This window comes from Cherax quadricarinatus, chromosome 43 (assembly GCF_038502225.1).
Source record: "Cherax quadricarinatus isolate ZL_2023a chromosome 43, ASM3850222v1, whole genome shotgun sequence".
In the NCBI taxonomy this organism is placed as follows: Eukaryota; Metazoa; Arthropoda; class Malacostraca; order Decapoda; family Parastacidae; genus Cherax; species Cherax quadricarinatus.
Window position 1 is genome coordinate 29,162,878 of NC_091334.1, and position 15,901 is coordinate 29,178,778.

A 15,901-nucleotide genomic window follows, 5' to 3' on the forward strand; every position below is an offset into this window, starting at 1 on the left:
CTACGTGGACATCCTTGTATCACACCTAAAGATTCAATCTTGTGAACCTCAGCAACCATCTTAATTCTCTTGATCCTTCAAAACCTCAGCAACCATCTTAGTTCTCTTGATCCTTCAAAACCTCAGCAACCATCTTAATTCTCTAGATCCTTCAAAACCTCAGCAACCATCTTAATTCTCTTGATCCTTCAAAATCAAATTTATATTTTTCTTATACTGTACAAATATAATGTAGTTTACTTTTTTTATTATTATTAACACACTGGCCGATTCCCACCAAGGCAGGGTGGCCCGAAAAAGAAAAACTTTCACCATCATTCACTCCATCACTGTCTTGCCAGAAGGGTGCTTTACACTACAGTTTTTAAACTGCAACATTAACACCCCTCCTTCAGAGTGCAACACTGTACTTCCCATCTCCAGGACTCAAGTCCGGCCTGCCGGTTTCCCTGAACCCCTTCATAAATGTTACTTTGGTCACACTCCAACAGCACGTCAAGTATTAAAAACCATTTGTCTCCATTCACTCCTATCAAACACGCTCACGCATGCCTGCTGGAAGTCCAAGCCCCTTGCACACAAAACCTCCTTTACCCCCTTCCTCCAACCTTTCCTAGGCCGACCCCTACCCCGCCTTCCTTCCACTACAGACTGATACACTCTTGAAGTCATTCTGTTTCGCTCCATTCTCTCTACATGTCCGAACCACCTCAACAACCCTTCCTCAGCCCTCTGGACAACAGTTTTGGCAATCCCGCACCTCCTCCTAACTTCCAAACTACGAATTCTCTGCATTATATTCACACCACACATTGCCCTCAGACATGACATCTCCACTGCCTCCAGCCTTCTCCTCGCTGCAACATTCATCACCCATGCTTCACACCCATATAAGAGCGTTGGTAAAACTATACTCTCATACATTCCCCTCTTTGCCTCCAAGGACAATGTTCTTTGTCTCCACAGACTCCAGAGTGCACCACTCACCCTTTTCCCCTCATCAATTCTATGATTCACCTCATCCTTCATAGACCCATCCGCTGACACGTCCACTCCCAAATATCTGAATACATTCACCTCCTCCATACGCTCTCCCTCCAATCTGATATCCAATCTTTCATCACCTAATCTTTTTGTTAACCTCATAACCTTACTCTTTCCTATATTAACTTTTAATTTTCTTCTTTTGCACACCCTACCAAATTCATCCACCAATCTCTGCAACTTCTCTTCAGAATCTCCCAAGAGCACAGTGTCATCAGCAAAGAGCAACTGTGACAACTCCCACTTTATGTGTGATTCTTTATCTTTAACTCCACGCCTCTTGCCAAGACCCTCGCATTTACTTCTCTTACAACCCCATATATAAATATATTAAACAACCACGGTGACATTACACATCCTTGTCTAAGGCCTACTTTTACTGGGAAATAATTTCCCTCTTTCCTACATACTCTAAATTGAGCCTCACTATCCTCGTAAAAACTCTTCACTGCTTTCAGTAACCTACCTCCTACACCATACACCTGCAACATCTGCCACATTGCCCCCCTATCCACCCTGTCATACGCCTTTTCCAAATCCATAAATGCCACAAAGACCTCTTTAGCCTTATCTAAATACTGTTCACTTATATGTTTCACTGTAAACACCTGGTCCACACACCCCCTACCTGTCCTAAAGCCTCCTTGTTCATCTATCCTATTCTCCGTCTTACTCTTAATTCTTTCAATAATAACTCTACCATACACTTTACCAGGTATACTCAACAGACTTATTCCCCTATGTAATATAAAATTGTTATTCACAAAAGAAAGCCACTAATATGCAATGCATTTCAGGCAAACTTAAGAATAAGGCAGATTATTTAGTAGGATTTATTATGCAGTTAATTACATGTACAATAAGGTAGCTAAATGAACAATGGTGCAATTTTTAATAGTATGACTGAAAATGTCAATCTCATTCAATGGTTTTGAGATAAGCAAGATTTCTTAACTCTTTCACTGTCGAGATCCCTGCTCACAAACTTGCTCTCTTTGTTAAAGAATTTAACCCTTTCAGGGTCGCCAGGCCCTCTCCGAGACTTGTTCTCAGGGTAGCCCAAATTTAAAAAAAAAAAAAAATCTTATGAAAAGATAAAGAATATTTTCCCGATCATAATGACACCAAAAGTATGAAATTTGATGGAAAACTTACGGAATTATGCTCTTGCGAAGTTAGCGGTCTCAACAATGTTTACGCATCGGCGATTTTGCCCACTTTGAGCTCTATTTTCTGCCAATTCCAGTGTACTAGTCGACAAAAATCATAACTATTTCGCTAGAACTTCATTTTTCCTATTGAATGAGTACAAGAAACCACCCATTTACCGATTTCAACTATCCAATAAAGTGGTTAGAATTTAGCAATTTTGCCACCTTCACACAAACTTCAAAAGATGCCAATTTCCGAATAGGGTCCAGAATAAACAAGAATGACGTTCCTGGCACTAAAATAACAAGTTCTCTGTTAGTTAGTCACATCCCCAGGCCCCTCTTATATTTCTTTGGCTTTCCACTTTGACTTTTTATTCTTACAAAAAATAGAAGATTTACTGTTATGCAGACTACTGCATTAGTGTAGAAATGGTATAAATAATATCAGCACACTTGTGAAAGAATATTAGACTCACCAGTTGACGTGTATTGCACGCTTGGCATGATTTGTTTCCTTTTGAACTTTGGTAAAAATCGAACATTTCTGCTACTTTGAGCTCAATTTCCAGGTACTTTTCATTGTAAATCCAGTCAAAATCATCTCAATTTCTGTAAAATGTCTTCCATTCTATGAAATGAGACCAGGAAAACTAGAATACAATAATAAATACCATACGAAAATGCAGTGCAAAGTCGCTGTTTTAATCCAAAAACACGGTCAAAGTTTTTTTTTTTTTTTCATCATGCACTGTGTGCTGCTGGATTTTTTTTATACTGCGCACACTGACCACATAGACCCATTCTTTCATATGTAGGCCTACCAGCCTTCTCTCACTAGATTTGAGGGCGCTAGAATTTAGGCGTACTAGTACGTCAAAAACCCTGGGGCGTAAGCCGTACTAGTACGGCCGAAACCCTGAAAGGGTTAAAAAAAAAAATTATTTTTTCTTATGAAATGATAATCTTTTCCTGGTGGTAATGAAGCCAAAAGTACAAAATTTGATAGAAAATTTACAGAATTACACTCTTGCGATGTTAGCGGTCTCAGCAATATTTATGCATTGGCAATTTTGCTCACTTTGAGCCCTATTTTTGGCCAATTCCACTCTTCCAGTTGACCCAACTCATAGCTATTTTGCTAGAACTCCTTTTGTTCTATCGATTGAGTACAAGAAACTGCTCATTTACCAATTTCAGCTACTCAACAGTGATCAAAAATTGGTAATTTGGCCAATTTCATACACAATTCAATGAAAGCCAATTTCAAAATAGGTTCCAGAATTAACAATGCAAACATTCCTTGTACTAAAATAACATTTTCTCTGCTCATTAGTTACGTCTCCAGGCCCCTCTTATATTACGATTGATTTCCATTTTGAATTTTTGTTATTTTTTATTATTTTATTATCATCACACTGGCCGATTCCCACAAAGGCAGGGTGGCCCGAAAAAGAAAAACTTTCACCAACATTCACTCCATCACTGTCTTGCCAGAAGGGTGCTTTACACTACAGTTTTTAAACTGCAACATTAACACCCCTCCTTCAGAGTGCAGGCACTGTACTTCCCATCTCCAGGACTCAAGTCCGGCCTGCCAGTTTCCCTGAACCCCTTCATAAATGTTACTTTGCTCACACTCCAACAGCACGTCAAGTATTAAAAACCATTTGTCTCCATTCACTCCTGTCAAACACGCTCACGCATGCCTGCTGGAAGTCCAAGCCCCTCGCACACAAAACCTCCTTTACCCCCTCCCTCCAACCTTTCCTAGGCCGACCCCTACCCCGCCTTCCTTCCACTACAGACTGATACACTCTTGAAGTTTTATACATACAAAAAATAGAAGATTTACTGTATTGTTGTAAAAATGGTATCAATATCAGTGCATTTGTAAAAGCACATTAGATCCACCAGTTGATGTATATTGGATGCGTGACGTGATCTGTTTACTCTTGAACATCGGCAAAAATCATGCGTGACGTGATCTGTTTACTCTTGAACATCGGCAAAAATCAATCATTTCTGTTACATCGAACTCAATTTCAAGGTACTTTTATTCTGTAAACCATTGAAAATCATCTCTATTTCTGTATTATATCTTCCAGTCTGTCAAATGTGACCATGAAAACGAGAATACAACCATAAATACCATATGAAAATACACCGCAAAACTTGTTTTAAACCAATGTTGGAATGTTTTTTTTCTCATTATGCACTACATGCTGCAGGATTATTTTTATACTGTGCACACTGACCACTCAGACCCATTCTCTCACATGTAGGTCTACCAGCTTTCTCCCGCAAGACTGGAAACCACTAGACTTTTGGCATAGTAATACGGAACCAACACTGGTGCTCAAAGACGACAGTTTAGAAGTCCCTTCAAACCCCTCCTTTAAAGTGCAGGCATTGTACTTCCCACTTTCAGGACTTAAGTCCAGCTAGCTAGTTTCCTTGAATCCCTTCACAAAATATTACCCTGCTCACACTCGAACAGCTCGTCAAGTCCCAAAAACCATTCATCTCCATGCACTCCTATCTAACATCCTCATGCACATTTGCTGTTAGTCCAAGCCCCTCACCCACAAAACCACCTTTACCCCGTCCCTCCAACCTTTCCTAGGATGACCCCTACCCTGCCTTCCTTCCCCTACAGATTTATATGCTCTCTACGTCATTCTACTTTGTTCCATTTTCTCTAAATGACCAAACCACCTCAACAACCCCTCTTCAAATCTCTGACTAATATTTTTAATAACTCCACACCTCCTAATTTCCACACTATGAATTCTCTGCATAATATTTACACCACACATTGCCGTTAGACATCACATCTCCACTGCCTCCATCCTCCTCCTTGCTGCAGAATTTACAACCCATGCTTCACAACCACGTAAGTGTGTTGGTACCACTATACTCTTGTGCACTCCCTTCTTTGCCTCCATGGATTATATTTTTTGTCTAGACAGATACCTCAAAGCACCACTCACCTTTTTTTCCATTGTCAATTCTTTGGTTAACCTCGTCCATCATAAACCCATCTGCTGATAAGTCAACTCCCAAATATCTGAACACCTTCACTTCTTCCATGCTCTCTCCAATGTGATATCCAAATTATCTTTATTTAAATTGTTTGATACCCTCATCACCTTACTCTTATCTATGATCACTTTCAACTTTCTTCCTTTACACACCCTGCCAAGCTTGTCCACTAATCTTTGCAACTATTCTTTCAGAATCTCCCAAAAGCACAGTATCATCAGCAAAGAATAACTGACATTTTGTATTTCATTCCCCATAGTTTAATCCTACCCCTCTCCCCAACACTAGCATTTACTTCTTTTACAACCCCATCTATAAATATGGTCACTTCCAGTGATGAGGAGTCAGACAAGCCCCTTGTCTTACCAGCATGCACCACAGAAAGACTTAATTATTGATGCACTGAAGATAAGTGGTAACAACATAGCAGTTGTTACATCAAAGCTGTTAACCCTTTCACTGTCAAGACTCCTGCTCACAAACTTGCTCTCAGTGTTGAAGAATTTAAAAAAAAATCTTATGAAATGACAAAGAATCTTTTCCCAATGGTAACGACAAAAAAAAGTACAAAATTTGATGGAAAACTTATGAAATTACGCTCTCGTGAAGTTAGCAGTCTCAGTGATATACATACTTCGACGATCTTGCCCACTGTGAGCCTTATTTTTGGCCAATTCCATTGTTCCAGTCGATCAAACTCATAGCTATTTCACTAGAACTGCATTTGTTCTATCGACTGAGTACAAGAAACCGCTCATTTATCAATTTCAACTACCCAATAAAGTGGTCAGAAATTGGCAACTGGGACAATTTCATACAAATTTCAAAAGATGCCAATTTCAAAATATTGTCCAGAATAAAATGTGCAGACTTTCCTGGCACTAAAATAGCATTTTCTCTGTTCATTAGTCACATCTCCAGAGCCCTCTTATATTACTCTTACTTTCCATTTTGAATTTTTATTCACACAAAAAATAAAGCTTTACTGTTATGCAGACTACTGCATTATTGTAATAATTGTACAAATAATGTCAACCCATTGATGACTGTGCATTAGACTGGCCAGTTGGACACGTACTGGGCAGTGATGTCATGTGTTTACTTTTGAACATCGGCAAAAATTGAACATTTCTGCTACTTTGAGCTCAATTTCAAGGTACTTTTCATTGTGAAACCAATCAAAATCATCTCTATTTCTGTAATATATCTTCCATTCTATCAAATGAGACCAAGAAAATGAGAATACAACCATAAATACTATACGTAAATACACCTCAAATTCGACATTTTAAACCAAAAACAAGGTCAGAGGTTTTTTTTCTCATTATGCACTGCATGCTGCAGGTTTTTGTTATACTGTGCACACTGACCATGCAGACAAATTCTCCCACATGTAGGTCTACCAGTTTTCTCCTACTAGATTTGAAGCTGTTAGAATTTTGGCATAATACTACAGCACCAACAGTGGCTTGCAAACTGTAGTACTATGGATCTGACAGTGAAAAAACTTAACCACATTACCAGACCTGGACACACACACACACACACACACACACACACACACACACACACACACACACACACACACACACACACACACACACACACACACACACAGAGTAGTCAGTAAGTGGAATAGTTTGGGAAGCGATGTAGTGGAGGCAGGATCCATACATAGCTTTAAGCAGAGGTATGATAAAGCTCACGGCTCAGGGAGAGTGACCTAGTAGCGATCAGTGAAGAGGCAGGGCCAGGAGCTCGGACTCGACCCCCGCAACCTCAACTAGGTGAGTACAACTAGGTGAGGTGAGTACACACACACACACACACACACACACACACACACACACACACACACACACACACACACACACACACACACAATCAGCAGCAGTGATGATATATCTGCCATTCCACATACAGGCTGTGATAAACAATACACGAAAGAAATATCAGAAATTTAGATACCAGAATGTGGAAACGCCAGTACACTTGCACGACTCAACATATGCATGCAGGATTTATCAGGACAAACATGCAGACTTCATGATATGGAACCATGCCAAACTTATTATTAAAGAAGGATAGTAGGGGATCGGTCCCTCAGTCTTGATAGTAGGGGGTGGCAGATCCTAACAACTGTGCTTGGAAATAATTATCATCAGTTCAACAGACACTACTGAACAGCACCAGGGATCATCAGTTCAACAGACACTATTGAACAGCACCAGGGATCATCAGTTCAACAGACACTATTGAACAGCACCAGGGATCATCAGTTCAACAGACACTACTGAACAGCACCAGGGATCATCAGTTCAACAGACACTATTGAACAGCACCAGGGATCATCAGTTCAACAGACACTATTGAACAGCACCAGGGATCATCAGTTCAACAGACACTATTGAACAGCACCAGGGATCATCAGTTCAATAGACACTATTGAATAGCACCAGGGATCATCAGTTCAACAGACACTATTGAACAGCACCAGGGATCATCAGTTCAATAGACACTATTGAATAGCACCAGGGATCATCAGTTCAACAGACACTATTGAACAGCACCAGGGATCATCAGTTCAACAGACACTATTGAACAGCACCAGGGATCATCAGTTCAACAGACACTATTGAACAGCACCAGGGATCATCAGTGCAATGGACACCATTGAACAGAAGCAGGGTATTGCCTTCAGCCTAGCTAAGTACTTAGCACACATTATCTTACCAGGAAACCCCCCCCCAACCTGCAATGCAACAACAGATCAAATCAACAATGCACCACTAGACAGACTACAGTGTTGTACTGCCCACATCATTACTGCTTAAAAACTATTTTGTTGCTCTAATCTCAGAGTACAAAATATGAAAAGAAATCCTCCGTAAAACTTGAAGTTCAACCCTGAGCCAAACATCATGATAAAACTCTTGTTCGGCATAGCATCTTTACACTTATATCAGTAATTACTTTTATCGTCCGGTGCATCTCAGCTGGCCCTGACTTCGACTAAAATAGCTCGGCAGTTTTTGCAAACTTCCCATGACATGTGTGGATCATCTGTTGTGTTAATGGTTGGTGGGATAACAAGCCCTGCAACCTAGTTTCATACCATTAGACCATGGTAAAGGAAACCTTACAGGAACAAGAACTACAGCACATTACGCAGCAGTACAACATGTACAGTGTGCGGAACATGTACTAAAATCGGGTCATCAATGCTTAATGTTGAGTTGGGTTCAAAACAGCTTAGTATGGTAGCAGTGATACAACATACATGGTCTGCAATGGTATAATGACGGAATAAGGTGGATCATAGCCTTGCATACTCGTAGCCTTGCACACATCTGCCCCAGCTGTTACTCCCTCCTAACCCTGGGCAGGCAGGTGGCATGCCACGTGACACAATGTAATGGTCAGAGGGCCTCAATATTGGTGAACACTAGTGAGAGTACAAGCTGGGGTACAAAGTACTAACACTAATACCCCAGAATGAGACTCTTCAACAAGCACTGTAAAATACACTGATCACACATTAAAATTAAATTTCACGCATAATATTACCAACAGAAATAGAATCACATAACAGAGAATTCACTTAAGATATCTACACAGTATTAAGAAATATTAATTTTTAGATATACTAGAGTAATAGGTACTTTTTAAAATATGACTTACTACTAGTAGTAGGCTATAATTAATAATTTGACCTAAGTGGGACCTACACATTGTAGGGATATTTTAGTGTCCTGGAGAGTTCTGGAAAACATTTAACCTGATAAATAGATGGGATGAAGTTACGTATTTTGAAAGTTGTGTTAAGAGCAGTGATAAAGGTGTCAGTTACAGCACTCTGTGATACAAGACCATCACCCTGATGCACTCTCCTCTATCCCATTATAACAACCACAAGTAGTGTAGCAGTGGTGGTGTTAGCAGCAGTAGTGGTGGTGTTAGCAGTAGTGTAGTAGAGGTGGTGGTGGTGGTGGTGGTGTCAGCAGCAGTGGTAGTGACATGCTATACTCCGTCATTACGACATCACTACCACTAATTATTAATGTGTTTACTTCTTGGAGTCTCCCTACCTTTGTAGGTGAGCTATGTGCTAAAAAACAAAGGTACACGAAGTACACTTGTTCCAAGCTTAGACACATTGAATAAACCATTTAGAGAGAAAACAATGAGAACAAGAGTCATATCACACAATGGGTCCTGCAGGTAACCCACTAAGAGTCATATCACACAGTGGGTCCTGCAGGTAACCCACTAAGAGTCATATCACACAGTGGGTCCTGCAGGTAACCCACTAAGAGTCATATCACACAGTGGGTCCTGCAGGTAACCCACTAAGAGTCATATCACACAGTGGGTCCTGCAGGTAACCCACTAAGAGTCATATCACACAGCGGGTCCTGCAGGTAACCCACTAAGAGTCATATCACACAGTGGGTCCTGCAGGTAACCCACTAAGAGTCATATCACACAGTGGGTCCTGCAGGTAACCCACTAAGAGTCATATCACACAGTGGGTCCTGCAGGTAACCCACTAAGAGTCATATCACACAGTGGGTCCTGCAGGTAACCCACTAAGAGTCATATCACACAGTGGGTCCTGCAGGTAACCCACTAAGAGTCATATCACACAGTGGGTCCTGCAGGTAACCCACTAAGAGTCATATCACACAGTGGGTCCTGCAGGTAACCCACTAAGAGTCATATCACACAGTGGGTCCTGCAGGTAACCCACTAAGAGTCATATCACACAGTGGGTCCTGCAGGTAACCCACTAAGAGTCATATCACACAGTGGGTCCTGCAGGTAACCCACTAAGAGTCATATCACACAGTGGGTCCTGCAGGTAACCCACTAAGAGTCATATCACACAGCGGGTCCTGCAGGTAACCCACTATGCTCAAGACTAATTCCCCCATTAACTAACAAGTCTGCAAATTATTCAAAACCATAACTAAGGCTTTCCATAATTATATTAACTGGGAAGTGCTAAAAATGTTAGGGGTCATACATTGTATGATAGAAAAATGGTGATATTGACACATGGAAAAGGCACATTTATGTACAGTTCAGGACATTTATTAGAGGAAACACTGCACCCTGAGTGGCTTCTTCAATCGTAATACACTGAAGATTATAATCAAAACTAAGCAGTAAACCCACAAGGATAATAAAAGCACTGAACAGACCGAGATAAGCAACTTGTGATGAAATATTTCCTTTAATAAGTGTCTTTTTCCAGTGTGTGGTAGGTAATGAGGTTTGATACAAGGGGAAAGGAGCTCCAGTTCTCTGGATCAAGAGCCCTTCAGCAGCATGTACTCGAGTTGTGAGAGTACAAGATTTTTTTTTTTTTTTTTTTTTATTTTTATTTATAATTTGAGCACACTTACAGAGGTACAAAAAAAAATACAGATAAGAGCAGCATGCCAAAGCCACTTATACTATGCATAGCATTACGGGCTGGCTTAAAATTAACTTAAGATTAACTAAGCAATGATGAAATCAGTGAAAAACATTAATGTAAACTGATTACTATAAAGCACAAGTGAGTATTACAAAGACAGGTCATATGGTTGCATGCATTGTTGTAAATTCAGTAGAATGGAGTATTCTGTTAGGTAGTGAATTTAAAAAATAATAAAGTTAGATTGGGTTTTAGGTTTAACATTTATGTGATATAATTGTGAGAAACATTTAAGATATACAATTTATAAGGTTCAGTTATTCAGTATTTATTTGGTTTTGGGTGAGTAAGTGATCTTTGAGAAGAGACTTGAATTTATAAACAGGTAGTGTTTCTTTTATATTAACAGGTAATGAATTCCAGATTTTAGGGCCTTTTATGTGCATTGAGTTTTTGCATAGCGTGAGATGGACACGAGGAATATCAAAGAGTGATCTGTGCCTTGTGTTATGGTCATGTGTTCTGTTGAGGTTGGCAAGGAGATGTTTGAGGGGAGGGTTAATATCAGAGTTGAGTGTTCTATGTATGTAATAGGTGCAGTAATAAGTATGGATGTTTTGTATGGTGAGTAGGTTGAGTGTATTGAATATTGGTGGAGTGTGCTGCCTGTAGTGAGAATTTGTTATCATTCTAACTGCAGCCTTTTGTTGGGTAATTAGTGGTCTGAGATGGTTACTTGTTGTTGAGCCCCATGCACAAATTCCATAGGTGAGATAGGGGTAAATAAGAGAGTGATATAGGGCCAGGAGGGCTGACTGTGGAGCATAGTACCGTATCTTCGATAGTATGCCTACAGTCTTGGAAATTTTCTTAGAAATTTGTTGTATATGTGTATGAAATTTGAGTCTATTATCAAGGTGGATTCCTAAGAATTTTCCCTCTGTTAGCTTTGTGATAGGTGATCCGTTTATCATTATGTTAAGAGGGACATCTGTAGCTCTGTTACCAAACTGAATGAAGTAGGTTTTGTCAATGTTTAGTGTAAGTTTGTTAGTACTCATCCAGGTAGATATTTTCTGTAATTCGGTATTTACAGTATTGGCTAGCTTGACTGGGCTCGGGTGGGAGAAGACGTATGTTGTGTCATCAGCAAATAGTGTGGGTTTGAGTAATTGAGAAGCATTTGGTAGGTCATTTATGTATAGGAGAAAGAGAAGAGGGCCAAGGACACTTCCCTGTGGGACACCAACTGTAATTGGTTGTGCAGAAGAGTTTGCCCCATTTGCGTACACATATTGGCTTCTGTTGCTGAGGTATGACTTGAGGTAGTTGAGGGAGTGCCCTCTTATACCATAGTGTGATAATTTTACGTGGAGCAAGTCATGGTCAACTGTATCAAAAGCTTTACGTAAGTCAATGAAGATCCCCAGTGGGACTTCTTTTTTCTCTATTGCAGTGTATATATGTTCTAGCATGTGTATAATAGCATCATTAGTATTTTTATTAGGCCTGAATCCAAATTGGCAGGGGTTGAGTATGTTTTGGGAGATAAGGTAGGAGTAGATTCGTTTATGAATTAATTTTTCGAAGATTTTTGAGAGAGGGTGTAAGTTGGATATTGGCCTATAGTTATTCAACTCTGTTTGGTCTCCTCCTTTGTGGATCGGGGTGACCCTTGCTATTTTGAGTACTGTAGGGAAGGTGGAGGATTCAATGGATTTGTTAAAGAGTGTTGCAATGATTGGTGATAGCACTTGTGACACTTTTTTGTATATAAAGGGTGGTAAGGTATTTAAATCTCCTGTCTTGTTTTTTAGTGCGTTGATAATAAGGGAGACTTCGTATGGGTTAGTCGGAGCTAGGAACAGTGTGTTCGGGTAGTTGCCGGTGAGGTAGTCATTTGGTGGGGTATCTGAGCTTGGGATTTTATTGGCAAGGTTTTGTCCTATAGTGGAGAAGAAATCATTGAGTCTGTTTGCTGTTTCTGTTGGTGGGAGTTGGGGTTCATCTGATTTTGCTAATTTTATTTCGCTATTTCGTGATATCTTTTTTGTTCCCAGAATTTCTGATAGGGTTTTCCAGGTCTTTTTTATATCACCTCGTAAGTTGGATAATCTGTTCTCATAATACAATTTTTTTGCCCTTCTTATCAGGCTGGTTAGGATTGACGAGTAACGTTTTGTTTGGTCTCTGGTTATGTGACCCATTCTGTACTGTTTTTCATATTGGTGTTTTGTATTTATGGATTTGAGAATGCTGGGTGTTAGCCAGGGACTGTTCAGTCTCTTAGCTGTCATCTGCTTAGTTTTTTTAGGGCAGTGCTTGTTATAGAGGTATTGAGTCTTTTTTAGAAAATTATTAATACATTCGTCAATATCTGTATTGATTTCTAGCTCAGTGTGCCAATCAATGTTTGCTAATGCTGTTGTGAAGTTATTAATGGCTGCCTCATTGTGAAGTCTGAAGGTGACTTTAGTAGTGTCTTGGGGTAATTTACCAAGAGTTGTTATGAGGAAAGTAGGGTAGTGGTCTGTGGTATTATCTGTAATTATGCCTGATTTTAAAGGGGATATGGTGTTGGTCCAGATGTGGTCAAGTAGGGAAACACTAGTCTCTGTAACTCTTGTAGGTTTTGTTACTGTTGGTAGCAACATACAGTTACTCATTGTGTTTGTGAATTCAGTAACGTGTGGGTCCTGGTCTTGCAGGAGATTTATATTGAAGTCACCTGAGAGTAGTAAGTGATCTTTGTTCATGCGTGCATCAGTTATCATACTTCCTAGGTTTTGACTAAATTGGCTAATGTTTGACTGTGGAACTCTGTAGATGTTTATCAATGTGAGAGGTTTTTGTAGGTATTTGGATTTGAATTTGGCTATTATATATTCCCCATGTTCATCTCTTGTGCAAGTATTAGTGATACATTCTAGTTGGTCTGAGTAGTATATGGCTGTGCCACCCCCTTGTTGGTCTGGCCTACAGTTGTGTATGGCTGTGTAACCAGGAATGGTATAGACATCTGTAGTATCAGGCTTTAGCCAGGTTTCAGTTAGTGTAATGATGGACATATTGGCATGTAAGGAATTTAGTAATGCTATGAGGTCATCGTAATGCTTGCTTAAAGATCTGATATTGTAGTTAAAGATAGTTATGTTGTTGTTGGCACTGAGAAGTGCCTTTGATGGTGTTAAAGTGAGTGTTATATAATTACCTGGAGCGAGGACCATCTTTGGCTTCAGTGTGCAACTTGTGTGTCTCATTAGTGGCAGTGGCAGAGAGCGGCGAGGGTGCCGGAGAGGGTAGAGACGAGGCTCCTGGGGGCCGCCCACCACAACTCGTGGTTGCTGCTCTCCCTTTGTCTTTGTGGTGGTTGTGGTGGTGGTGATGGTGTTGCTGGGGCGGCTGGTCATCGTCCGAGTCCTGTAGGGAGGTGCTGGGTCAACGCATAAGAAGAGAAGTTAGTTGTCTGGCTCAGACACCTACACTAATGTGAACAAATAGAACAAACAACTTCCACTAACACATAACACTTACACTCTGCATTCCAAACAATAACTATGATACTAAAAAAAAGTATCTTTATAATTTAATCAAATTATCAACTAAAATTGAATAGCCATCAGTCAGAATTTAAGATTTTACATAAATAATAAAAGTAACATTAAGGAGCAAAGTATAATCTTATGTGTTATGGAAGCTATACTTAATATCTAGTTTACCTATGATAACTGTGTATATCTGTGTATACATGTTGACAAGTACATATATGCATACATAATAGAATGTAGTATGTGCATGTGTTCATTTTAGTACATGGATATGTGTGAATGCATTGTTTATGAGTACGTGTGTTGATGTATTCATGTTAGCATGTGTGCTTGTATTTGTGAGAGCATGTACTCGCCTAATTGTACTCACCTAATTGTGGTTGCAGGGGTCGAGACTCAGCTCCTGGCCCCGCCTCTTCACTGATCGCTACTAGGTCCTCTCTCTGCTTCCTGAGCTTTGTCATACCTCATCTTAAAGCTATGTATGGTTCCTGCCTCCACTACATCACTTGCTAGGCTATTCCACTTCCTGACAATTCTGTGACTGAAGAAGTACTTCCTAACATCCCTGTGACTCGTCTGAGTCTTCAGCTTCCAATTGTGACCCCTTGTTTCTGTGTCCCCTCTCGGGAGCATCCTGTCTCTGTCCACCTTGTCTATTCCACACATTATTTTGTATGTTGTTATCATGTCTCCCCTGACCCTCCTGTCCTCCAGTGTTGGCAGTCCGATTTCCCACCTTTCTTCGTAGGACATTCCCCTGAGCTCCAGAACTAGCATTGTTGCAACCCTTTGTACTTTCTCTAATTTCTTGACGTGCTTGACTAGGTGTGGGTTCCAAACTGGTGTTGCATACTCCAGTATGGGCCTGACGTACACAGTGTACAGTGTCTTGAGCAATTCCTTACTAAGGTATCGGAACACTATTCTCAGGTTTGCCAGACGCCCACATGCTGCAGCAGTTATCTGGTTCATGTGTGCCTCTGGAGACGTGCTTGGTGTTATGGTCACCCCAAGATCTTTCTCCTTGAGTGAGGTTTGCAGCCTTTGTCCACCTAGCCTATACTCTGTCTGTGGTCTTCTTTGCCCTTCCCCAATCTTCATGACTTTGCACTTGGAAGGGTTGAATTCGAGAAGCCAGTTACTGGACCACATGTACAGCCTGTCCAGGTTTCTTTTAGTCCTGCCTGATCCTCATCCAATTTAATCCTTCTCATTAGCTTCACATCATTTGCGAACAGGGACACTTCAGAGTCTATCCCTTCCACTATGTCATTCACATATATCAAAAATAGCACTGGTCCTAGGGCTGGCCCCTGTAGGACCCCGCTCATCACAGGCGCCCACTGTGATACCTCATCACGTACCATGACCTGTTGTTGCCTCCCAGTCAGGTATTCTCTGATCCACTGCAGTGCCCTTCCTGTTATACACACCTGTTCCTCCAGCTTCTGCACTAACCTGTGAGGAACTGCGTTGAAGGCCTTCCTGTACTCCAGGAAAATGCAATCAACCCACCCCTCTCTCTCGTGTCTTGCTTCTGTTACCTTGCCATAAAACTCCAGAAGGTTTGTGACACAGGATTTGCCTTCCATGAATCCGTGCTGGATGTTGTTTATAATCTTGTTTCGTTCCAGGTGCGCCACTACTCTCCTCCTGATAATCTTCTCCATGACTTTAACACTATACAC

At 40.6% G+C, this 15,901-nt stretch overlaps 1 protein-coding gene across 8 annotated transcripts in view; it reads right to left on the reverse strand.

Moving 5' to 3' along the window:
- The window catches only part of LOC128694175 (arginine/serine-rich coiled-coil protein 2), a 203,568-nt gene that overhangs the window by 152,076 nt on the left and 35,591 nt on the right, over positions 1 to 15,901 (reverse strand). For all 8 annotated transcript variants that reach the window (XM_070093825.1, XM_070093822.1, XM_070093826.1 and 5 more), the window contains exon 3: positions 13,874 to 14,082. In XM_070093825.1, the coding sequence (XP_069949926.1) occupies positions 13,874 to 14,082 (209 nt within the window). The remainder of the gene's footprint in view (positions 1 to 13,873; positions 14,083 to 15,901) is intronic.